General features: G+C 50.4%; 1 protein-coding gene and 2 long non-coding RNA genes across 4 annotated transcripts in view; 2 read left to right on the forward strand and 1 right to left on the reverse strand.

Annotated features, from left to right (window-relative positions):
- The first annotated feature begins 528 nt into the window (after positions 1-528).
- LOC309843563 lies at positions 529-2,044 on the forward strand. Its single transcript, XR_014300214.1, has 3 exons — positions 529-674; positions 827-1,001; positions 1,874-2,044. It is a non-coding gene; the product is annotated as an uncharacterized lncRNA (long non-coding RNA).
- The window catches only part of RPL37A (ribosomal protein L37a), a 54,781-nt gene continuing 30,292 nt past the window's right edge, over positions 718-25,206 (reverse strand). The window contains exons 4-6 of one of the 2 annotated variants that reach the window (XM_082689106.1): positions 14,117-14,268; positions 8,654-8,832; positions 718-884 (exon numbers count right to left, since the gene is read on the reverse strand). In XM_082689106.1, coding sequence (XP_082545232.1) covers positions 8,687-8,832; positions 14,117-14,268 — 298 coding nt within the window. In that variant the 3' untranslated portion in view covers positions 718-884; positions 8,654-8,686. Of the gene's footprint in view, positions 889-8,653; positions 8,833-14,116; positions 14,269-25,206 lie in introns of both variants that reach the window. The other variant, XM_082689105.1, reaches the window with a different exon arrangement.
- Positions 7,623-9,256, forward strand: LOC309843567. Its single transcript, XR_014300218.1, has 2 exons — positions 7,623-7,688; positions 8,518-9,256. It is a non-coding gene; the product is annotated as an uncharacterized lncRNA (long non-coding RNA).

The raw sequence follows: 25,206 nt of genomic DNA on the forward strand, positions 1-25,206 counted from the left end.
ATATATCCATGGGATCATGAAGAGGTCTTACCCCTAAGCAAATTCAATAAAACAAAGTGAACAAGTCCTTGGCACTAGCTAGAAGGTTCTCCAAACCCAATATCAAGACCCGATGCATATTCCAAGAGTGGAATCCACCCGTAGGCCCTCAGTGCTTTTTGAGTGTATGAGTGCCTGAAGACAGAGTGTGACAAGTGTGGGAAGACTACAGCAAGAATTTGGGAGCTTCTTCCTTTCCCAAGCCAATAAAACCAACCAAGTTTGAGAGGAGGATGGAGAAGAAGGACGAAGAGCAATGGGGTTAGGAGAGACCTGCTTCTGACTGGAGACAGGGGACTGACCCTGGAAAGGCAGGAGGAGAGTGGAGAGGCAGGAAGTTTTGGGGGGGGGGCAGGGCTGGGAAAGGAGGGAAGTGGAGGGGAGGGAGGAGAGAAGAGGGAGGGAGAGGAGGGGAGAGCTGGGGAGGCAGGAAGACCTACAAGGTTACTAGGCCGCTTCTCCCCCAAGCTCGGAGGAGAGCGCGCCTGAATCTTTCTGGATCTTCTTCATGGAAAAGGCAGGTCTTCCCAGAGGAAGACCACAGAGGTCCATGACAGGCTGCCTCCCGGGAGGTTATGGAAACAGAGGCTGTGGGCAGGCCAACTGGAGAGGCGTTTCGGCGACGGTTTGCCCTGGTATGTGAAAAATTTTTCCTGCTTAGATAGTTGGCAAACATTGTAGAGGCAAAATGGAATTTATTAACAGAAAATATTTGTCAAGGATTGTTCCTTCACTCTCTCTCTGTTCTTTTCTTCCTTTCTCTCTTTTTTTATCTTCTTTTTCCCAGGGTGGAGGACTTCATCAACAAGGTTCCTTCATCTTTTTTGTGGTTTGGATCTTCGAGCCTGGCTTGAAAGAAGAGGGAGCAGGCATTGGGGGAAATGCTCAGCCCTCCGCCCACAGGATGGCTTCCTTCTCTCCACGCAGGTGTCCGCCTTCTGCCCCAGGAACAGACTGGACTGGTACGGAATTGTCTTTCCAGAGAAATCCCTTCCATTCACATTGGTGTGGGCTTGAGGCCCCACAGACCTGGCCCTGAATCCACAACCCACCATTTATGAACGGTGTGGCTTCCATCTTTTGGGGCCTCCATTTCCTTAGGAGTGAAAGGATAGGGTGTGAGCCTTACCTGAAATGAGAAAGTGTCTGGTAGTGAGTCGGGATGGTAGCTCTGCTGCTTCTGATAGAGGACAGAGGGCCTGTGCTAACCTGCCCAGTCACTCAACTAAGAATCAGAATGTGGCAACTGGGGTTATCAGTTAATAGGAAACCTACCAGAGGCAGCAAAAACAGATGATGTCTATCAAGGGTTCGCTAAGGACCAAGTGTTCTAAACGCTTTATCAGCATGATCGAATGCGTACTACTGTCCTACCATTATTCCAAGTTAATAGTTGGAGAGCGAATGGCAAGATTTCATTTCTTTTGATGGCTGCAATCTTGCCATTTGCGACAACATGGATGGAACTAGAGCGTATCATGCTTAGCGAAGTAAGTCAAGCAGAGAAAGACAACTATCATATGATCTCCCTGATATGAGGAAGTGGTGATGCAACATGGGGGCTTAAGTGGGTAGGAGAAGAATAAATGAAACAAGATGGGATTGGGAGGGAGACAAACCATAAGTGACTCTTAATCTCACAAAACAAACTGAGGGTTGCTGGGGGGAGGGGGTTTGGGAGAAGGGGGTGGGATTATGGACATTGAGGAGGGTATGTGCTTTGGTGAGTGCTGTGAAGTGTGTAAACCTGGTGATACACAGACCTGTACCCCGGGGGATAAAAATATATGTTTATAAAAAATAAAAAATTAATTAAAAATTAAAAAAAAAATAGTTGGAGAGCGGCGGAATCTGCATTGGAACCCAGACCATCTGGCTCCCCAGTCTCCTTTGTGATCCATGATGAATGCTCCATCCCTGTGGCAATGAAAAGGAACAATGGAATAAAAGCACTCTAGAAACTGAGTGGCCCTGAGACATGAGCTTTTCCAGATTTGTTTTGTAGAGGAGGAAGCTTAGGCCCAGGGAAGGAAAATTCTCTCCCAGCCTCACCCGGACTCGCAGGCAGTCTTGTGCTTGCCAGAAGAGGGCCGGTCCGAGCTGCTGGGGAGAGAGGCTGCTCTGCTGGTTGGTCACCTGCCCGGAGAACTGGGGGTCTTCACGCAAATCCTCAAAGGTAGCCCACAAACCAAAGCTTTTATGGGGTGTGGACCATGAGGGAGACATCAGGGAGTGTGTTCACTATGGGGGGGGGTGGTACTAAAGAGGGAGGACCACTTCTGTGTGGACCTGGGAATGGGCTTCTGGCCGCAGGAAGCTCATCTCTGATGAGCTAGAAGGAGGCAGCTGTAGGAACACGGAGCGAGAAACCAGCGTGAGGCTCTGTGTGGAGAGCTAGAGGAGGGGGACCCGTGCTCTTTGTCCAGAGGGGTCAGGAAAGACTCAGTTATAATAATCCTAAGAAACCAGGGGCAGGCCTCCGTTTCTTCGCCACCTCCCCAGAGCCCAGCTACACCCGTGCACAGATACAGCCAACCAGTTCTCAAAATACTGAAAACATCGGTACCACTTGGTAAATAGCCACTGCCCTGAACCCTGGGAGTGCCCCTGGCCGCCCCGGTCTCTCCCCCGAGTCCAGCAATTAAACAGTTAACACTTGCCCTGGAAGAGGCCTCTAGTAGCTTGTTCCTGCCTTCAGAGTTGGCTGTTACCAATGGTCTAGGACTGAATCCATTCTTACAGGCTGGTTTTTGGTTTTGTCCTGTTTTGTTTTTTCTTTTTCTAAGATTTATTTATTTATTTTAGAGAGAGAGCACACAAGACGGAGAGCGGGAGCTGCGGGCGGGGCCCAGAGCGAGCGCAGCCACGCTGAGCACGGGATCCGCAGGGCTCCCTCTCAGGACCCTGAGCTCATGACCTGAGCTGAAGTCAAGAGTCTGAGGATTAACCGACTGAGCTGCCCAGGCGCCCCTCACTCTCACTGTTTTTAACGTTTGGAAGTCACCTCTAGCTGAAGCTCCCCACGTGGAATAAAGTGTCTAAACAGAACCACATGGGGTCCATTTGGGTGGCTCCCCAGAGGACAGATCCTGCAGAGGAACTCCAGAGGGGTAAGAGATGCAATTTAGTGGCTCGGAGAGTGAGGGTTTGGACCAAAGCTCTGATTAAGGGTCCTCCCGCGGCGTCCTGGGGTTTAAACACAGGGTTCAGGCGCCTCCCACATCTCTTTGCCCTCCGCTGCCGCCCTGAGCCCCTCTCCTGTGACAGACTTGGAGGGCCAGCCCAGTATCCGGTAGCCAGCGGTCACGTTATTAATACTCCTTGACCTTCCGTCCTCCATCCTGGCGGTGTCCTCCGTCCCCTTGTTGCACACGCCAAGGGCTTATGCTCCCAGACAACACATGCTGGGAGCATGCAGGCCAGAGCTGCCACAGAGCGCTCCCCAGCAACCCACCCAACCCTCTGCCCTGCAGGGTCCTCCAGAGGCCACCCCATCAGGGTCCAAGGCAGGAGGCTTTCAGCAACGGGCAATTTGCAGGAAAGGAGGCTTGATACCTTCCCAGGGTGTCCTGTGGCTTATGACCGGGGGAAGGGTTCCTGGTCTTCACCTCAGGCCCTCAAGTTCGAAGAGAGAAAGAGCAAAGTAGGACAGGGAGAGAGGGAGGCAGGGGAGCGAGGGGACGAAGCCCATGGCCCTTCTCCTGCATTGCTGTGGGAATGTGGACGGCAGCTCATCCCGCCAGCTCTGGAGCTGGACAGCCCTGGTGCGCAACCCGGTTCTTCCCTTTCACCAGCTGTGTGACTCCGGACAGCTTACCTAACCTCTCAGAGTCCAGCCTCCTCGTCTGTAAGAGAGAAATCACCGTCACACTGAGGCCCTAGACGCATCAGATGAGGTAGCGGAGGCAAGGCATGTCCCCCTGTGACGAGTGTCAGAGCTCTTCTCTTCCTTCATCATAGCAAGTCACACAAGGGAACAAAAACTACTTCCCCAGCAGTCCGGGTCTGCGTAAAGTCACTTCAGGGGTTCCTCCTGGCTGCGGCAGACTTCCTCACACGACTTCACCTGGTCTTTTCTCCCCTTGGGCTCCCCATCTCTGGTCACCCCCTCCCCGGGACCAGAGCAGCAAGAGATGCCCAGTCAGGAGATGGTTCCTGAAGCCAAGCAGACATCTCAGATGGGGTGGGGTCTGCCATTTTGAACTTTGTTCATATTAGGAGCCCCCAACGTTCAGTGTTTCGCCTGAAGCTTCCATTTCTAGGAAGATTAAAGGTACAAGGACTTGAGATACACACACACATTTGACGCACATATTTATTTGACATTCCAGGTGTGGTATTACATATATAATATATAATAATTGAGTACAACATATATAGTATATATAGATTATAATATAATAATATACAATGCATGTTATATATTTTATATATGATATATAATATTATAATCATATAAATACTATAGTAATAATGTGTAATACATTGACACCAAATGTCAAATAAATAATGCCGGACAAGTTAAACAAATATCTATTCATTCTAGTATACTATCAGGCCATTTAAAAATTAGGCTTGGGAAACAATTTAGAGAGAGAGTCTTAAAATATTGAATACAGTGAATAATGAAGGCACAGAACTGTATTTATGGCATGATCTCAAATATCCGACGGATGTTTGAGTACAGAGGGAAGGCTGGAAGGAAATTCACCAGAATGGGAATGCTGCTCAATTCTGAGAGTTGGAATTGGAAGTGGGTTTTGTTTCCTTCATTACAAAAGTAATCCATGTCCATTGCAGAAAATTTGAAATATGCAAAATGGTATAACCAGAAAAGATTGTCTTCATTTTTAAAATATTTTAGTAGAAAAATGTTTGGGGGGCGCCTGGGTGGCTCAGTGGGTTAAAATCTCTGCCTTCGGCTCAGGTCATGATCCCAGGGTCCTGGGATTGAGCCCCGCATCTGGCTCTCTGCTCAGCGGGGAGCCTGCTTCCCTCTCTCTCTCTCTGCCTGCCTCTCTGCCTACTTGTGATCTCTGTCTTTCAAATAAATAAATAAAATCTTTAAAAAAAAGAAAAAAGAAAAAAAAGTTTGGTTTCCAGTGGCCTCAGCAAGAACATGGAAACGGTCAGCTCCTCTGCTAGCTGCTGCCCACCTCTAGTGTTTGAACACTAGCCTCTGCGTACACCTCCCACACTCGTGTACACAGATGTTCACACGCATGCACCTGGGCACACCCTGAGATTTTACCAAGGCATGCAATGACATCCCCTGGGGGCCGTGCAGGAGCCCGAGGCTGGGAAGAAGGAATCTGCTGGAGGGAGAGGAACAGACTTCTGGGAATTCAATTCCTGCTAATCATCATCTTCATTCAGAGAGAAGAGCTGGAAGTCTTTGCCAGAGAAATTAGTCTATGGGATGGCAGGGGGGTTGCTGTTTTAAGAAAAATAGAAGGAGAGGCATCTGGGGGGATCAGTAAGTTTAGCGTCTGTCTTCGACTCAGGTCATGATCCCAGGGTCCTGGGATCGAGCCCCGAGTCAGGTCCCTGCTCCATGGGGAGTCTGCTTCTCCCTGTCCCTCTGCCAGCCATTCCCCCGGCTTGTGCTCTCTGTGTGTGTCAAATAAATAAATAAAATCTTATTTAAAAAAGGAAAGAAAAATATATAAGTGACTTACAGGCGTGGGAGGACACAAGGGTTCTTGGTCCCCAGCACCTGCTAGACCGGTCCTCTCTAGTCCAGTAACAGCTGGTGACTTAGTGTCGCCCAAGAGCCCCACGTGTCTGTTGTGATGACGCACCTGCCGGTCAGGCAGGGCGTGCTGGGGACAGCGTGCTTCTGGTCCACGTGCTGTCAGCGGGGCCTCTGGACCGGGAGCCCCAGGATGGTTCCCTCACACGGCTGGCATGTTGGCACTGGGCGCTCGGCCAGGGCCGAGGCCTGGGAGCATCAGTCCCTCTCCACATGGGCTCCTTCCCCCCACAGGCGACTTTGGCTTCTCGCAGCATGGGCTGGGTTTCAAGAGCAAGCATCCCAAGAGACAGGAAGTGGAAGCTGCCAGCGTCTGAAAGGCCGGGACCCAGATATTGGCCCAGCACCTCGTGTACTCTGTTCATTTGTCAGACAGTCACAAGGCCAGATTTAAGGGAGGGGGAGACATCCCCCTTGTCAAGGGGAAGTTGGATCAAAAAATTTGGAGGCCATGTTTTGAAACTACCACAGGGGCACAGACAAGATCTTTTCTTGGCAAGGGGGTGGTTCCTTCAGGCCAAGCTGTTTCCAGCATCATGGCACTCATGCAGGATGGATGGGGTGAGAAGTTTGTGGAATGAGCCACATTACAACACATCCATAGAGAAGCTGCCTGCTCAGGGAGGGAACAGGAAGCCTGGTATCTCTCTTTTGCCCCCCTCCCAGGGGACCCACAGAATGGATCCCTCCAGCCTCTAGGCTCTTCTCCTCCTGTCCCCTCTGTCCCTAACAGCGCTGACCCATCTCCGGTCCCTGATGGTCCTCAGGGCCTGTGTGAACCAAGGGAGTGTGCTGTGACTCCTCAGAATATGCTAGAAGCCAGGTGGCGGGAGAATCAGGCCACTTGTCTCCAAGCAAATAATGAAGGGGACGAGGAAGCTAGCTGTGCTTGGTGCAGCCCTGTGGGACACGGCCCTGTTGGACTGCCCTTCTTGTGGGACAGTGATTCCCTAAGCCACTGAGAAATGACCTCACGGTTGGAGGGCAGCCCTTCCTTCTCAGAACAAGACACTGAAGCTCAGAGCAAGAAAGAAGCTGGCCTGGAAAGAGAGGGCCTAGTACTCAGTTCTCCTACCCCCAAACCCAGGGTACCCCGTACCAGCCCAGGGCATATCTGTTCCCTCCTTCCTCTGGAGCTCGCACTGTGAGGAGGAGCTCATCTCTGATGAGAACATGTTTCTAGCCCAGAACCCCCTGCCAGGGCACCTACCCATTTCCTCTAAAGAAGCCAGCAGCTGAGCAACCTGCAGAGCCTGGGTTCCCTGGCCCGCATCCCATGATTAGCAGCCAACTCAGCCCCACCCAAAGCAAAGCTGCCCTGAAGTCCCCAGTGCCATTGTCTGTAAAGGCAGGGACAGGTACGTTCTACAATACCACCTGACAACCGATTACAATAACGTTTTGCATAAATTCCCGCTGGGTGGAAAGCGTGCCATGGGAAGCTGTGGGCTTACAGGCGGCTTCCAGTGCCCCTCTCTGTCACCCACAGCAGCCCCCACGCCCCTCTCCAGGGTTGTGGGGAGAGGGGAAGAAGCCGCGCCCCAGAATCCCAGGTCAGTGCATTCTCACTTCAGGATCAAGCCACAGGGGCCCCGGGGAGAAGAGGCCCCTGAGTGCAGGGTTCTGGGCCCGTGAGCTGGGAGGGTTAGAGTTCTCTCACGGCTATTCAGCACACCCCGCCAGGTCACCCACATGGCTGTGCAAGTCGGAACCTGCCTTGGGGCCCCAGAGGAAGGAGCAAGGGAAGGCTGACATTCTGCATGGGGCTGACTTGCCTGGACCTGCCCTGTGGGCCACGGGGATCCCATGCCCCTCGCCTTTCCCCACCCGCACTGAGAGCCTGTCCTCTGGACAGTTCTGGTGGAGGATCACTTAACAAATACTTATTGGCTATCAGGTATGTGCCTGGAACTATTACAGACCCTGGGAAGGGAGTGAAAAACCAGGCAAACCAAATGCCTGCCCCTGTGAAGCTAGTGATCTCAGGGAGGAGACAACATCGAGTCGGGGGCGGTGAGCTCTCGAGGACAGGAGAGTAAGGAAGGGCTGGAGACGGCTGGACAGACTGCTTGCAACCACGGAATCTGGGGAGACCTTGCAGAGGTGATGTTCTGGGAAGGAGAGACCTGAGTAAAGGAGCCACAGGGAGAGCTGGTGACAGCAAGACCCAAGACGACGAGGCGTGGAGCATCACCACCCTCCCCCCTGGTGGGGAGGGCATGGCTGGAGGCTGGACTGGTGCTGGGATAGGGAGGGGGAGTAGGAAATGAACCTGGAGAGACCTCAAAGGGCTCCTGCTCTCCCCATGCTGGCAGAAAGCTTAGGAAGACTGACTGTGAGTCCGGTGTCTGTCCGACTCTGTCCTCAGAACCACCCTCTAGGGCGCCTGGGTGGCTCAGTGGGTTAAGCCTCTGTCTTCAGCTCAGGTCATGATCTCAGGGTCCTGGGATCGAGTCCCACATCGGGCTCTCTGCTCAGCAGGGAGCTTGCTTCCTCCTCTCTCTCTCTGCCTGCCTCTCTGCCTACTTGTGATTTCTGTCAAATAAATAAAATCTTTTAAAAAAAGAAGAAGAAGAACCACCCTCTGTGCACACACAGAAGTCACCAGATCACAGATTGTTAATGGTGAAACTGGGATTTGAACCCAGGGCCATATGATTCCACACCCCATTCTGTCTCCCCTATGGTTTGTTGCCTTTTGTATAACAGGTTTTTTCCTTTTCTAGAATGGAAGCACTTTCATCTAAGCAGTGACTGAATGGGACCCAATGGCCTAAGGTCTGGGCATTGGACAAACCATGGCAAATGTTTGCCCTTTGGGATCAGCCCTGACCAGTGCAGACAACAGAGACTCGCTCTTACCTGTGCGCTGATCCCTTGCCTCTGCCTTCTCCCCTAGGCTCCAGAAGGGCTGTGGTGTGAGTAACCATGAGGTACCCAGAGGCTGGAACAGAGAGAAATAGGACTCCTCGACAGGCCTGAACCTCCCCTCCTCCAGATTTCTGGGCCTTCGAATCCCGTCTTTTGGAGCCAAAGGAGGGCTGAGGAGGCAAACGAAGAGCATCACAGGGGTAGCGTCAGAGAAACAGAGAGCATGCTGCCATGTTTAGAAGCGCAGAGAGCTCTGCGTCTGTTCTGTGGTAATGCTCCGGAAACGTTTGTTTTCTGTACTGTAGATCCTGGAGAATCAAGGTCAGGGAACCACAGAGTACCTGAGATGGGATTAGTCAACCTCATCCTTCCTTGTGTCCCCAGGGAAGTCCAGAGGATGGTCAAGCAGAGCCCAGGCCTTGACCTATTCAGTCAGAAAGTTCCAGCATCGTGGGCAGAGAGCAGCACAGGCTGAAGTCAAGTTGCTTTAATTCAGCCAAAATCCCAAAGCACCAGGCCTTCTCTTCATCCCACTGGGATGTGAAAAAGGATTTGAAGAGGGTTGTCACGTAATACAAAAATTGTTTTCCCTTCCATTCTAAAGAGTCAAGGTATTTTTTCCTGTTCACTTCATAGGGAAAAACCTTTCACCAAGCTTCCATCCAACCTCCTTCATCCCTCCTGTTCTTCCTTTGCTTGTTTTCGTCATCCTTATCAGTGTTTGAGTGCTTGTATGATCTCTGCCTCTCTCTCCCGCTCCCCCTCACCTTTCTCTCTCTCCCTCCTCCTCTCCCTCTCTCCTTTTCCACCTCCCCCCATCCCTCTCCCTCTCTCATTTCTTCACAATCTAATTCATTCAATTCAATACTTTTCTTTGGGGCTCCGTGGGGAATTTCTGACATCTGGCAGCGTGGCCAAGGTGTATGTCTTTGTCTGAGCTCTATCTCAAGAATGTTTCACCTTTGTCTGAGCTCTATCTCAAGAATATTTCACCTTCACCCTGTTCTTCCACTGATACCCTAATCCCATGCAAGTGCAGGAGCACCTTCTGCTGGGACACTAGCCTTGAGAGAGACAACTAGCAGCTATCAGAGCTTCCTGCCTGGGTGTTCAGTTAGAGGCCACATCACACATCCCCAGGCCCATTTCTGACCAAGCAAAAATTTTAGAAGAACCATATTCTGGAAAAATAAAGAGGACACTTTTAAAGACATCGATCATAAAACACGCTCTTAGCATCTTTGGAAAAAATAAGCACTGGGGTAGATTGATCGGGGCTCAAGTTTTCAGGTGGGGAAGAAAAGAAACACAGGTAGAATGTTCAGCACTAGCGATGATTTTAAACATGCCTCAGCTTCCGGTGTCCCACTGTTTTTCTGATTCAGTACATTTATGGGAGCCCTCTGCCCCACCTTAGGATAAACACAGGGAGTCATGAAAAATGCTTTGTTATCAAGCAACCCCGGTTTCAAATCCTGACTCAGCCACTCACCAGCTGTAGATGTCAAAATACTGTAGAGCTTTGGGTTTATCTACAAAACACAGACAAAAAATATCTAGCTCTTAGGGTTGAAAGGATTCAATGAGATAATGTCTTAAAGCCTTTGCTAAATGCTAATTTCCCTCACTCCCACATCCTTGCTTTGGGTGCAGCAGAGAGATCATTCAAACAGGTATCCCCACATCTTTACAATCAAGATTACAACCCTGTTGAGAAGAGCACACTTAGTAATGTATAGTAAACGGCCAAATTGGTGGGAGACTGGAGATAATCAACACGTAAAATGTCAGGTCATAAAGGGGCTGGCCCCCCTTAGGACCGCCTGCCAGAGAAGATGGGCTTCCAAGAATTGGGGGTTGGGAGCAGAGCTAAGGCTGGTGATCAGGCCCAGCTGTGGAGGGAGGAAGAGAGCAGGAAGACAGGACGAGACTGACCAGGGAGGAGAAGCCACGGAGGGGAGCCACACAAAATCCTCCCGCAGGGAAGGTGCAGGGCGAGGGGTGGAGACATTGAGAAGCCAGGCGAGGCAGGTGGTCATGAGTTCATCAGAAATGAGCTTAATTGCAGAGTCTGCTATCATGAGATCAGAGTTTTATGGCATGGAATGCTGAAGGCCTCCTCCCTCCCCAGACATGAGGCCCCGAAGGAGGAGAGAGCGAGCAGAGGATCACAAACAAGGGAGGGAAGGGTGAGGTTCTCCAGGGCCTCGGAAGTGAGGGACACAAGGGGAGAGGAATCGCGGGGGAGCCCTGGTTTGGGTCAGGATAGAAAGGGAAGTTTGCTGTCAATCTAGAGATGGAGATGTCCTCGGATAAGGGGATTGACTGAAGAAGAAAGCTACGTGGTCAGCGTGGGGCAGGTTTGCGGTGAGGCAGGTGGTCTGGTCCCAGGGACTGCACAACCGCTGGAGGCGGGGGGGTGGGGGGCCTGCTTCCTTCCAGCATCTACTTTACTCTACCCCTCCTCGCACTTTATTCCAGCATTTTGTTCCCTAAAACCTCAACAGACTTCCTAACTGGGTCTACCTGGACAAAGGATATTATGCAAGTGTCCAGAGGAAGCCAGAGCGTGTTTCACACCTGTGTTTCCCGAGTCTTAGTTGAGTCCCTGAAATAGTCCGCTAGTGGGCCCTGAAGGGCTCAGACTCCCTCCCTTTTGCAGCAGAAACATAAGAGTTTCTGGAGACGCCACATCAGGGCAAGTCTCATGTCTTATGGAGAGTCAAATGCTATAGAGAATCTTAGAATCCAAAGGTAACTTGGAGATGTTCTTTTCCATGTTCTCGATAATATCCTTCATCAGTTATGTGTACTCCTGATCTCTCCACCCAGCGGGGACTGTGTTGTTTCTCTTTCTGTAAGATACCCTTTGATGAGTAGTCAGAGGTCCCTGGGAGGCATCCTCTTGCCCAGGCCTTCTCCCCCCGGGGAAACCCACCCGTATCTGCTGCTCGACTAGCGTTGCTCTGTGGGATTCTGGGCACTGGAACAGCGAACAGGCCTAGATGCAGCTAGCATCGAGAATCAAGGAAGAGAGTTCCAGATGGAAGCAGCAGAGTGTGAAGATGCTTGACTGCAGGCCAGCCCCGGGGCGGGGGGAGAGGAGCCACGGCTTGGAATGCCCTAAAAGGTTCCAGACCAGTGGAGAAAGTCTGCTAGGAACGGCTGAGAGCATCGGCACACAGACCCAAAGGAACGTCTGGTATTTAGTCCTTATATTAATAAGATCTGAGGAATTACAGGCTCCCCAGGATGGAAATCACCCTCACCCTAAAATTCTCATGTCCATACTCCAGCCTCCTGCCAAGATCACCAAAGCAGTGTCCCACGATCAGAGATGGAAATCTGCCACAACTCTTCCAGGTCATTCATTCAAGACACCCTCATATTTCTATGACTTTCTAGGCGATATCAAGAAAAACCCCAAAAAACCAAACTTCAGGCTTTTCTGAAATAGAAGGAAACAGATAAATGCAGGGGAAGTAATGCACATTGATGAAATGAGTAAAGATTAGAGAATAGAAAGCGCTTCTCAGAAGTCTAACAAGGTGTGACGTATAGACCCCACCCTCCAAAGGGAATCTTGATGTTCTTTCTTTGAAAAGACAATCACACTAGCCTCCTCCCCATCTGTAATATGGGGGAAAACATTCTCCACCTTGCATCATTGCTATCACAGAGAGTAAAACCCAGTTTAGATACTAAAGACCTTGACATATCAAAAGGACCCTTCACCCCTAGGTCATCTTCCAGAAGCCTTAGGTGAATAAATGGGGCCAGCACCATCTATAACACTCACAGACTGTCCTTATCCTTCCATTCCTGCTTTCAGATGATAGCTTATTTCCTTCACCAAAGGAACCATGACTTGACCATTCCCAGAACTGGGTGATCCCAAGTCCTCCAAGACCACTTCCCACCACCTTCCATCAGAGCTCCCAGGTAGCAGGTGCAGACTCCCCAGGAGGCAGGACCAGCCCCATGCTCAAATGGAGGTGAAGAAAGAACATGGAGGGCTGTCTTAGAGCCAGAAAACCTGGAACATCATCTTAACTCGTGTGTTAGTTTGCACTGCAGCCTAGGGAACTCTGGAGTCCTGATAAGGTATTTTGATGGAGAACAGGGGTAGGTCAGGATTAGTTTTGGGTCCCCTACCCTTGCCTCAAACACAGCAGTTCTGATATTACCTGTCTTATCTCCTAGGGTTCCATATATGCTTTTGTTTACAAAAGGAATCCTGGGCTTCTCCAAATGTTTCTAAAACATCTGCCTGGCAATAATATATTTATAGATAAAGAAACCAAAGTTTAGAGAGGAAAAATGAACTGTACTCAAGTCTTCTTTAGTATCAAATGCCAAGCCCAGTGGAGGAATTCTGTTGAGAAAAGAGCCTAATGCTGTTGACCCCAAACTAATGTGATGTGCACCTAAATCCTGTGTATCCTTATATACTTGCTGAGCTCTTCCCCCTTCCAATTCCTAAGCCCTGCTAGGACAGGTAGAGGTGCTATTTAGAAATGTCCTCTGTGTATCCTCACTCTGGGGCACCATAAAGCCTGCCTTCAGCTCTGTTGTGTTCATCCTCCATCATTAACACTCTGTGTCACTGGATGATCTGGACCGTGAACACCTTGAGGGCAGGAACCAGGTCTAATTCCATACATCTGTTCGGTCTCCATATTAAGCACAGTGCCAGTAACTCAGGAGAAGCTCAACAGATGGTTCCCGAATGAACAAATGAAGGAACGAATGGATGCTTATCCTGCACAGACATAACTGCCCTGGCTTCTCTTCTCTAAGTTAACCTCCTCCATAGTTTGTTTTTCCCCCCCCACCCTCATTCTGGGTTACAGAGGGCTAATGCTGTAAATTCTCTCTAAGAGAAAACTGGGCAGATGTACTTGGGAACATTTTAAAAAACTAGGCTGGCATTGGAGAGGAAACAGCCAATATATTTAGCTACCCATGACATGCCAAGGCCTTATTGAGACAGAAATAAGCACTGTAGGAGGAATCTCAATTAAATATTTTTCTAAGCCGTCAGTTCTGGGCTTTGCTTGAACATGGCTGTGGGGCTGGGGTGAAGCAGAGGACAGAAAGCCAAGAGGACTCTGAGTGGGGTTTCTGAATCATCTTGGAGCTCAGTTGCCCACAACAGAAAGCTGGTGACTCCAGGGGTAGGGGACGGGCCCACCTTCCCTAGTCCAAGAATCAGGACACCCTATTCTCAGGTACTTTCCAGCATCTCTTACGTTGGAGGGACCTATCTTCTCCTCTACACCACTTCAAAGAGGTCCCATAGATCTGAAATATTCTTCCTGTGAGCTCCACTCAACCATCTCCAATGGTCAACACTCCCCGGGATCCTGCCTCATCGAAAAAGTATTCCAGGAGTGACCCGAGGGGAAACAATGACATTGGGGGGCATCAAACTCTGCCACGCATCCCTCTTACCTTTGTTAAAATACACAGCGCTCCAATCCAGAGGCATGAGGATGACCCCGCCCAGTGACTGGAGCGTGGGTCCGGGCTCTTGGGCCGGGCAGGGTGTGTGAAGGAAGGCACCTGGTGGGGGCACAGGCCAGATCCGTCTGCCACGTACACACCTGTGAGTGATAACAAACATCTTCCTTTCTTCAACTTTGAGATCATACTGTTTTGAAAACAGCTTTTCTCACTTAAAAATGTATCATCAACCTTTTTCCCATGTCACTGAGTGTTCTTTTACAACATGATTTTTCACATCTATATAGCGTCGTGCTCTCGTTTGGAAGTCAGACTTTATTTAGCCAACCTCAAGCTGTTAAGCAGTCAGTGTTTCCTGTTATAATACTAAGCGGAACACGCTTGGGGTGCAGTGCGGTGCTCATTCCTCTTCTTCTCAAGAAGTAGGATGACCTGGTGGTGAAGACCAAGGGCCTTGCAGCTGTTCACCCCGGATCTCTACCCCTTAGCTCAAATCACATAACCTCTCTTGGCCTCCTTTGTTTGTAAAATGACGATTCGCCCACGAAAAGTATAAATACTACTTACTTTACGGGGTTGTCCTGATCATTAAGTTAGTTATTAAATATAAAGGCCTGAAAACAATGCCCTCCTTGACAGTGTCATGGGTTGAAAAGGTACTCAAGCTTTAATCGTTAATGCCGTTGGGGTTATGTTCCTTGAAGAAGAATTTCTGGATCAGCAATTTTATACATTTTTAAAGCCCTTTTGTGATTTTTAAAACATCTTGCCTAATGGGCCTTCTGAAGGATTCTACCAATTTATATCCCCACCGGCAGCTTGTAAAGAAGTTGGATTGTCCACGGTCTTCCGAATCTCTTCTTTTGATTTACCTAAGATGTTTGCTCTCACCAACCTGGACTTCTCTGTAGCTCTAGGATTGAGCACTACTGACCACTCTTTCCCAAAGCCCTCTAATGCCCAGTTCTCTCTCTAGGCTTGCTGGGTCTTCCTTCAAGGCCTCTGATCTGCCTCCATGTTTGTCGTTGTGTGCACTCCCCTGGGACCAGGCAGTGCTGGGGATTTCCTCAGGTCCGGGCCCTCACTTCACTCTCCACACGCTCTTCCTTGGAGCTCTCGTTCCCTCCACCCACGCCCTCAGCGTGCTCACTGACATGTCTTGTTCTCACTCATCATGAATGTCCCAATCCCACATTGCCATGGGGGTGTCCATCGTCTCAAAATCTCCAAGCCCAACACCAAATCTGCCCCATCCTGCTGCCTGTCATCCCCCTCTGCCAGGCAAGTTCTTGATTTCCTTCTTCCTGCCTCCAAAGCTTGAAGCTTCAAAGATACCGTGGATTCCTCCTCCTCAAACACCTAACCAGCCATCAGATCAAACCATTGTTTAGTGCTCCTAGAGTGTCTCTCCCTTGCCATTTCCAACACTTTCTCTCTCATTCAAACTTTTGTTATAAGGCAGGTCCTCTTGTCAACCAACTCTCTCCTCTCCACACTCCTTCCTTTGCCAGCCTTGGAATGGATCTCTAGATGCCCAGCTGCACCCCTGCTCAAACATCCCCTGCAGTCCTCACGGCCTGAATAAAGCCCACGCTCCTCCACTTGGCATTCAAGGACTTCAAAGACCTCACCGTACTGTATACTTACAGCTGTGTCCTCTACACATTTTCTTTTGCAATTCTCTTTGCCTGGAATGTCCATTTGCTTTAAATCCTGTCCATCCTTAAATCATTCTCAGCTTTTCCGTTCGAGCCTACAATGATAACTCATCTTAGTCAGGACAGCTGAGCTACAGGTAATGGTTTGAGAAACACTCAAACTAGTTTCAACCACAAGGATATTTGCAGGCTCCTTTCAAAGGAAACCTATAGGAAGAGTAGCCAACAGGGTCAACGGTAGCAAACACTCTTGCTAACCAACATCTATCTGTCTGTCTGTCCCTCTTTCCCAACAGAACTTAAATTTTTTCAAATCTCACCTCTGCTTCACACAACCGCGTGCTCCAGGGAGGCTGCCCACATTCGCAACTTGAGTTAATGGTTAGGGACACAAGTGCTGCTCCCTGAGTTCAAAACTTAGCTCTGCTACTTCCTAGCTATGTGGTCCCTGGGGAAATTATCTGAACTCTTTATTTCATTTCTTCCTATCTAAAATGAGAATAATAATAGTATCTCTTCTCAGGCATTTTGATACAGCACTTAGGAGCGTGCCTGGTACACGATAAAAGTTATATTGTAGAGAGCTTGCTATTTTTACCCCAACTCATAAGACAGTCATGCCATTCCCAGGGCACTTGTCAAAAAGTCATGAGGGCAGGCTGCTAGGGACCTTCTGGGAGATTATGCTAACCCTTCAGAAGGAAACAAAAAGTTTCTGGACTCTGATTTTCTCCAGTGTGCCATATCCAAAGTCTGATATCTGGGATGTGCAGCCCGAGGCCAGTGGGCTTCAGTGTTGACTGAATGATGTCATCAAGGACCAGGCTCTCTCCTCTCTTTCTCATTCCTCTTCCATGTGCTGGCTGCTTCCAAGCAGCAAGTTGGTCCCAGCCATCATGTTACAAGGCATAACAGCAACCAGAGGAATAAAGAAGCTGCCCCTTCCCATGGCCTGTAGGAGCAAGAGAAGTTTTCCCATAGGCTCCTGGCAGACCCCCATTCCTGCCTCATGAGCTAGAGTCATGTCACGTGACCATCCTTGAAGCCACTAACGGCAAAAGAAAGAGGATTTTCTGTAGCCTGATCAGGGCAAGCGTAGAGATGGGAATGGAGTCATCGTCCCCTGAGACAACAGCGCAGCTTTCAGCGGTATCTCTACTGGCTCCTTAGTCCTCCAGAAGTGGTCCCAAAATAAAGGATTTCCACGTAGAGTTCAGAAGACCCGGGTTCTGGTCTGTGCACTGCTGTTAGCTAGCTGGTGATTCTGAGAAAGTCACTGAACTTCTCTGGGCCAGTGTGTTCCTCTTTAAAGTGGAAATAATTACTCTGCCTTGTTGTAAGAATCCAATGAGAATCTGTGAGAGAGAGCACTTCGTGAGCTTGAAGTTGCTCTGGCAATGGGAAGTGAGTGAATTCCAGAGGGCTGTTGTCCTCTTTGACAAATCCACGCTCTGAGGCATGGATTCAGCAGCCAACTTGGGAAATGAGTCAGGAATCGGTCTCCATCCACACAGCTGCTGTGTTGGGCTCTCTTGTCTCATTCCCCACGCTTGCTCCTGGATCAGTAGCCCCACTGGGGGCCCTCTGTCCATCTCTACCTTTGTGGTGGCAGGGCTCTTTGAGGAGTCTTTGTTTTAGTTCTCTTTCTTTTTGAAAGACATGTTTGAGTATCGTGGACACATGGTGACACATTAGTTTTGGGGTACAACAATGTGATTCAGCAAGCCTGTATGTTATGCTGCGCTCATGTGTCACCACACAGCACTCATAATTTTTAATTTTTAAATTTTTTTTAAAGATTTTATTTATTTATTTGACAGACAGAAATCACAAGTAGGCAGAGAGGCAGGCAGAGAGAGAGAGAGAGGAGGAAGCAGGCTCCCTGTTGAGCAGAGAGCCCGATGCGGGGCTCCATCCCAGGACCCTGGGATCATGACCTGAACTGAAGGCAGAGGCTTTAACCCACTGAGCCACCCAGGCACCTCACACAGCACTCTTAGACCATTGACTGTGCTCCCCATGCTCAACCTTGTATTCCCATGACTCGCTCATTCCATAACTGGAGGCCTGGGTCTCCCCCACTCCCTTCCCCCTCTAGCAACCATCCATTTTCCTTCTGTATTATAGGTCTGATGTAGCTTTTTATCTGCTGATTTGTTTATTCATTTGTTTTGTTTTTTAAACTCCACATGTAAGTGAACTCATATGAAATCTGTCTTTTCTGACTTATATCACTTTGCATGATACCCTCTAGATCCATCCATGTTGTTTCAAATGGCAAGGTCTCGTCCTCTTCGTGGCTGCATAATATTCCACTTGGACTGAGGTGTCCTTAGGAAAGACTCCTTCAGATGCCCACATCTATCCACCTCAAATCTCACTTTCAGGAGGGCTGTGATGTCGCATTTTCATCCAGAAGCTCTAGGCTAGCTTTCCTTTGACCCAGTCTCTTGGCATCTGTCAGAGTTGGGCGGGGAAGGTGTTAGAGAGTAGCTATTAAAAGCACACCTTCCAGAATCAGGCAGTCTCTAGGTTAAAACCTGGACTTCGATGCTCAGTAGCTGGTTAATCTATGCAAATCCCTTAGCCTCTACACCTGGTTTCCCCATCTTTAAAATGGAGTTATGAATGTCTGTCAGGTTGCTCTGATCAAACATGGGACCCAATTAGGACGATGCCTGGCAGGTAACAAGAGCTCGCCAGGCAGAATCGAGGCTTTCTAGCCTATATGTAACAATTATTAGGGAAAACCTGAAGAACCTAATTCCAACTCCCCACCAGCCCTTGAGCAGGTGGGAGTCTTGGAAAGAGAAGGAGGAGATCTGGGTCCCAGTCCTAGCGCTTCTACCCTAAACCGTGTACTCTCCATCATCCCATTCCTCTCTGAGCTGATCCATATGGCATTAGGGCTGTGCTCGGAGGCCCCTTCTCATGCTGATGTTCGTGAGCTTCTTTTGGGGGGCTCTCAAGTTCTTCCACGAGAAGACTTTCCTTACGTCTCCTCCTATCTTCTGATTTTCAAAACAGGCTCCTGGGACAGTTCGGGCGTCCACGCATTTGCTCCGGGGGGGTCCTCCCTGTTTCGGGGCATGAACACTCCATCTCCAGATGGGTGCTGCTGCCACCCCTTCCTTCACTGCCATCTAGGGCTCTCTCTGGGCTTCCGGGAATGCTGTCCCTCCCTTGCCGCCCCCCTCCCCCGATCTCTGTGTCCTCTTACTTTTTATCTCCTGCCAAAATTCCTGGCTCCTTCAGTCAGGTAGAAAATCGGTTTAGTTCGAGCCTATCTGGCACTTTCTTAGATCCTCCCCTGTCTCTGGCACATTCCTTGTGTTTGGGCAGGACCCAGAGAGCTGGAGAATTCCTCTCCCTCCTTAGCGTGGGTCCTCGTGTTGGCATGCCAACAGCCCCAAATATTTAAAGCAATCATGAAAATGAGCTCAGAGTCCCATGCCAGCTCCTTGAAAGGAATTAGGCTAAAAACAGGACAAAGGAAGAGGTGAGGCCAAACGGAAAATGCCATGAAAGGCCCTGCCCAGCACTGCCAGGGCTTAGAACCCTCCTCGCAGGCTCCATTCATCTGCATCCAGGCACCGTGCTGGGCACTGGGGCTGCCGAGTCCAGTAAATTGTCATGCCTGCCCTCGTGGAGCCACCGGTCCAGCTGGGGAGGCTGCACAAAGAGCCCATCCCAGTACAGGATGGCAAGTATGGCCAAGAAGCCACCAGAGGTCCCTTGGAGCCACCTGGGATGGGGCCTCGGCTCTGCTGGGGAAGGTCAGCGATGCATCTCCAAAGCCTTGCCCCGGGCCTGACTGAAGACAGGCAGCCACCAGGGTACGAGGCAGAGGACATGCTTCCAGGCAGAGGGGAACTAGCAGAGACTAAAGCACAGGAGCCAGAAGCAGGGTGGAGAGAGGAACAAGAGCTCACGTGTGACTGCTCTGTAAACTGGGGAGACCTTGCCTCCCTAACCAGCATGTCCATGAATGCCTGATACCTCGGACAGAGAACGAAATGAGACCCAGCGCTCCAATTCAAGATTTAAAAAAAAAAAAAAAAAACATTGAGAGAGATGGACGCTAGAAGGCATGTAAACAGAAAGTCTTGAGCAGAAAGCCTTTCTGAGCAGGGACTGGGAGTGCAAGCCAAGCCTCGCGTGTGTAGGGGAGGGTGGTAGGCCCGAGTCCTCACACGGGAGCCCCTTCCCTGGGATTGCTCTTGCCGGATTGCTGGAGGGGAGCTGGGATTTCCCAGGTAACTTGAGTGATAGAAGAGAGTCAGCTTGTCAGGCTGGGAGAGCTGGCAGGCACCCAGGCACCTGGCACAGCTCAGGGGAAGGTGCCAAGGTCAAAAACAGACACCGGAGTGAGCTGTGGTGAAGGGAGCCCCAGGGCCTCCAGGTTACCCAGGAGATGGGAGAGCTGGGGCAGGCCTGGTGTCTCCTCCTGCTGGAACACTTCAAGGTCCTCAGAGTAGGAGTGCAGAGTGCCTTGGGCCTGAACTTGGGGAGCTGAGCAGCCACCGGGCAGCCTCTTTTGGAAAGAAATGAGCAAAATGGGGGCCCCTGGGTGGCTCGGTTGGCTAATCAACAGACTCGTGGTTTCGGCTCAGGTTGGGATCTCAAGGTCATGAGATTGAGCCCCAGGTAGGGCTCCATGCTCGAGAGGAGTTCGCTTCTTTCCCTCTCCCTCTGGCTCTCCTCCTGCTGGAGTGTTCTCTCTCTCTCTCAAACAAATAAATAATAAAGTGCTAGGGGCTGAATTATCAGCCCCTAACGCTTTCCATTTTTAAATACCCACTGCCTGGTTTTAGGACCTCTTGGACCTTCATTTAGGCTCCTGAAAAAATTCGTAAGCTGAAGTTCTAACTCCGGGTAGCTCAGAATGTGGCCGTATTTGGAGACAGAGTGTAAAGAGGGTATTAAGTTACAATGAGGTCATTCGGGTGGGCTTAATCCAACATTCCTGGGTCCTAATAAGAGAAAAATTGGTTGCAGACAGGTGCAGAGGAGAACCATAGGAAGACTCAGGGAGAAGCCCAGGCAAGAATCTTCAAAAGAAGCCAACACTTTAAACTTGGGGTTCCAGCTTCTGCAACTGAAAGCCAGGGATTTCTGTTGCTTGAGTCCCAGAGCTATGGCCCTATTATGATGGCCCGGAGGGACTGACTCGGGGAGCAGTGGCCCAGAAGCGCCTCGGAGAAGCTGGGAGAAGCAAGTCGGAGACAGGCATGTGGCGTGCTCACACAGAGGAACTCACCACTGTTGCCTCATCCTTGGCTGTGGGGAACCTGAGGACCCTTCAGCCTCCCCGGCTCTGGGCGTGACACGGCCCAGATGGTTTGGAGCTGTGCAGAGTAGGGCAATTGATGGCTTCTCCCTTCCCAGGATGAGGGCTTGGCATCAATAGGACCCAAAACGGGGGTCTGAAGAGATTAAAATAAAACATGAAACCTGTAACAAAGCAAAGCCATCATAATCTTTCCACTCTAGAGGCCTTTATACAGCAAACCTCTGTGAGATGTGGGGTCAAGGAGGCAGATCAGTACTTCGGCTGGGGTTGAGAAGGAAAACTGGTGCCCAAAACATGAAGTGTGTTGGAGCCTGAAGGATGGACCTCATGAGAGACATCTTTAGGATGAGTCAGTAACTGGGTCTGTCGTCAATACATCCAGGCTTCTGGATTCCTCAAAGCAAGTTCATCATTAAAGGAAAAGGCAATGGGGCACCTGCCAGGCTCAGCCAGTGGAGCATGTGACCCTTGATCTTGGGGTTGTGGGTTTGAGCTTCATGTTGAGGGTAGAAATTCCTTTAAAAAAAATCTTTAGGGACGCCTGGGTGCCTCAGTTGTTAAGCAGCTGCCTTCGGCTCAGGTCATGGTCCCAGCGTCCTGGGATCAAGTCCCACATCGGGCTCCTTGCTCAGCAGGGAGCCTGCTTCTCCCTCTGCCTCAGCCTGCCACTCTGTCTGCCTGTGCTTGCTTTCACTCTCTCTCTTTCTCTGACAAATGAATTAAAAAAATCTTAAAAAAAACAATCTTTAGGATGCCTGGGTGGCTCAGTGGGTTAAGCCTCTGTCTTCAGCTCAGATCATGATCTCAGGGTCCTGGGATCGAGTCCCACATCAGGCTCTCTGCTCAGCAGGGAATCTGCTTCCCCTTCTTTCTCTGCCTGCCTCTTTGCCTACTGGTGACCTCTCTCTTTGTGTCAAATAAATAAATAAAATCTTTAAAAAAGACTTTAAAGGAAAAGGCAAAAATGGAGTCTGAAGTCATGGGCAATCAAAACTGATCTAGTCAGAGATTGGAGGGGAAAGAGAGTTTCGAGAGTTCCGGTCAGCCCCTGATGTGGGTCCTGTGGAGACCCAAGTCACCCCTAGAATCTGAAGTCCACATGGAAATCACCAGAAGTACAGATGAGTGTGGGCTCCAGGTTGCCAACAGTGGGGTCTGGAAACGGGGGCACGCAGAGGGGGCATCCTAAAACTTTAAGACAGCTGGACTTCTGTGTGGAGAGCAGACTCTGAAATAGGTTCAGGCTACAGGAACAAAGAGAAGGCTAGCCAAAGGCTAAAGACAGGGGTCTGAGACTCTCTGAAGCAGGTGCTACATAAGCTGGGCCCCGAAGGGGGAAGGAGATGGACCCCAAAGCAGCGAGAAAGCTGCTTTTCCCCATGAAAAGTGTAAGAGAGAAACTCCAGAAGGTTCGGTGGACAGCAGGCAGGAAGTCTTCAATGAAATTTTAAAGCTGGGAGGGGAGCCCCAGTGGCACAGGAGTGGGGTGTGTGTTCGTGTGCACACCTGCGGGGGTCATGGACTTGCATGAGGGGGTTACCTCACCAGATATCTGTGAGGAGTAGGGCTAATGAAGCCAGAGCTAACAACAGTGGGATTTGGGGAGAGCTGGGGCTGGGGGTGTCCCCTGCAAGCCCCGGCCATGGGAAGGGGGAGCAGGGACAAAGGGTCAGGAGAGAGGCCTGCTGGATTTTCAATCAGACCTATAGTGTCGAGTTTCAGTTCCAGCGACATTCACATGTCTCGTGTTTCTATTTTATCATTTCCACACTTAGTTCCAGTAAGCAGAGCACACCATCTGCCCAGCATCGGGCCAGAGAAAGAAGACCTGAGAGGAAAGTGCTCTGTGGCGCAGCAGGATCAGTCTGATATGCCTGGGATAAGAGCTGAGACGTGTGTCTTCACTCACCTAAGTATTAACATCCTGACTGGTCCCAGGCTGGAGGTTTCCCGTTTGCTCTGGCCGGGAGGCAGCTCCAGTGTGAGCCAATCTCCTGGAGCCTCTCCCTGTCTCCCGCTCTCCCCCACCCCCGGCCCCCTCTGGCTCCTAAATCACATTTACCCCCACTGCAAATGATTCTCAGGTGTTGACAGGTTGTACAGTTGAAGACAAGACAGCAGCAGGAGTCCAGGTCTGAGCAAAGAACCACACCGTGTAGGGGGAGGCACCCTGAGATGGGTGTTCAGGGAAAGGGGCAGGAGGTGACCTGCCCGCCCTTCCCTGCCGTCTCTTTCTCAGCCCCACTGACGTGTCCTCTGCTGCCCTGCGGGGCAGAAGCCCATCGTGGGCAAGTCACGTCCTCTTTAGACCCTGGTTCCTTCCTGGGGAAAGAAGGCTCAGTAATGCCTCCCTTGTAGGGCTGTAGGGGAGGTGAACATGTCACAGAGGAAAAGCTCCTAACACCCTTCCTGGCACACAATATCCACTCGAGAGATGGTTTAAATAATAATACAAAGAGTAGTGTCACCTGGCCGGCTCCGTCGGTGGAGCACGCAACGTTCCGTCTCAGGGTTGTGAGTTCAAGCCCCATATTGGGCGTAGCGCTTAGTTAAAATAATAATGATGATGATCGTGAGCAGGTAAAGGTTGCCAGGATGATTTTCAGCACCTCGTGTGGATGACTAATTTAATCCTTCACCACCCCGTAAGGCAAATTCCACCATTATCTTCACAGAGGAGGACACTAAGGCACAGGGAGGTTTTGTAACGCACCCCGGGTCCGGGAGCTGGCAGATCTGGATTGCAACTCCGGCTCCAGAGGCTAGTTGTGAATAAATGAATAAATTAAATAAATTAAAAAGCTGATGTACTGGTGGACAGATGGATGAAGGACAGGGATATGGAAACCTCCAGAAGTCCAGAAGGAGTGACATGAATTCAGTAGGGGTGGGTTAACTAAGCGGCACAGGGACAACACGAAGGCTGGGAGTACCCCCTGTTGCCCAGGGAGTAGCTGCTGTCAGTCACCTCACGTTGCCCCCCAAAACCCCACCTACACCACCCCAGCCCCCAAAGCTACTTACTTCCCTTACTGGTGCAGGGATACTGTGCTGTAATGTGGAAGGTTAGAACTGGAAAGGACCTAGAGATCACCTAACCCTTAATGTCATGTTTGAGGGAATTGAGACAGGAGCAGGCTTGTGACCAATCCCAGGATCATGTGGCATCCGCTGAGACACCTGAGTCCAGGCCAGCGCTGGAGTCCCTATTCGCCTCTTCGTCACCCTAGGATAGTTATGTCTGGACGGGGGCAGGGGAACGATGGGTGAAAAAGCAACATTGCATGGCAGGTGTTTTACCGTGAGAAGGTCTTCCTTTGTTGCAAGGAAGTTCCCATTTCTCTGAACCCAGGGCAGTCCGAGTGGCCTTGCTCCTTCCCCAGCAGCGCTTGAAGGCACAGAGATCCATGAGGGACAGGACCCCTGTACGGAATGCTCTCCCCAGGCTCAACAGGCCACTTGCCGTTCCCCAAACATGCCTAGAGCATTCCATAGTCCCGGCAATGGACATTTGCGCTGCTGTTCTCTCTGCCTGAATCCTTCCCCATCCCCGCCCTTGCTCCCCAATCAACACCTGGAGAAACCTTCCCAGCTCCTCTCTGTGACGCGACAGGACCATCGCAGCCAGAATGGCTGTCCGGGCTCCCACGGATAAGCCCTGGCTCCCACACCAGTCAGCCTGGCTATAAATCTCCACACGAGTACCTTCATGGTCTCCCTGTCACCATTTTCCCACTTACCAAATGAGGTTCATCATCACCCTCTCCTTTCGGGGTTATATAAATGAGATTAACATATGGACATTAAGAATTTAGCACAGCGCCTGGCACTCCATAAATGGGAGGCCTGATCGATTCCCTGGGAGGGCTTCTTCTGCATGCTGTTTCGATTTATGGTTATTTGGGTTTGCATCTTACCGCCCCTCCAAAGGAGGTACCTATCTTGTTGGCAGGAACTGGGCCATGTTCGTCTTTCCACATCCCTGCACCCTAAGCCCCACACGAAGCAAGTGCCTCGTGAGCGTGTGTTCAGTTGCACACAAACGGGATTTTGATGCAAGCAGGAGAAGAGGGTTACAGCCTTTGTAAAAGGCGTGTGGTGACTGCCTTTCCCAGTAGATCTCAGAG

This window comes from Mustela nivalis (genome assembly GCF_964662115.1).
Source record: "Mustela nivalis genome assembly, chromosome: 11".
Classification (NCBI taxonomy): Eukaryota; Metazoa; Chordata; class Mammalia; order Carnivora; family Mustelidae; genus Mustela; species Mustela nivalis.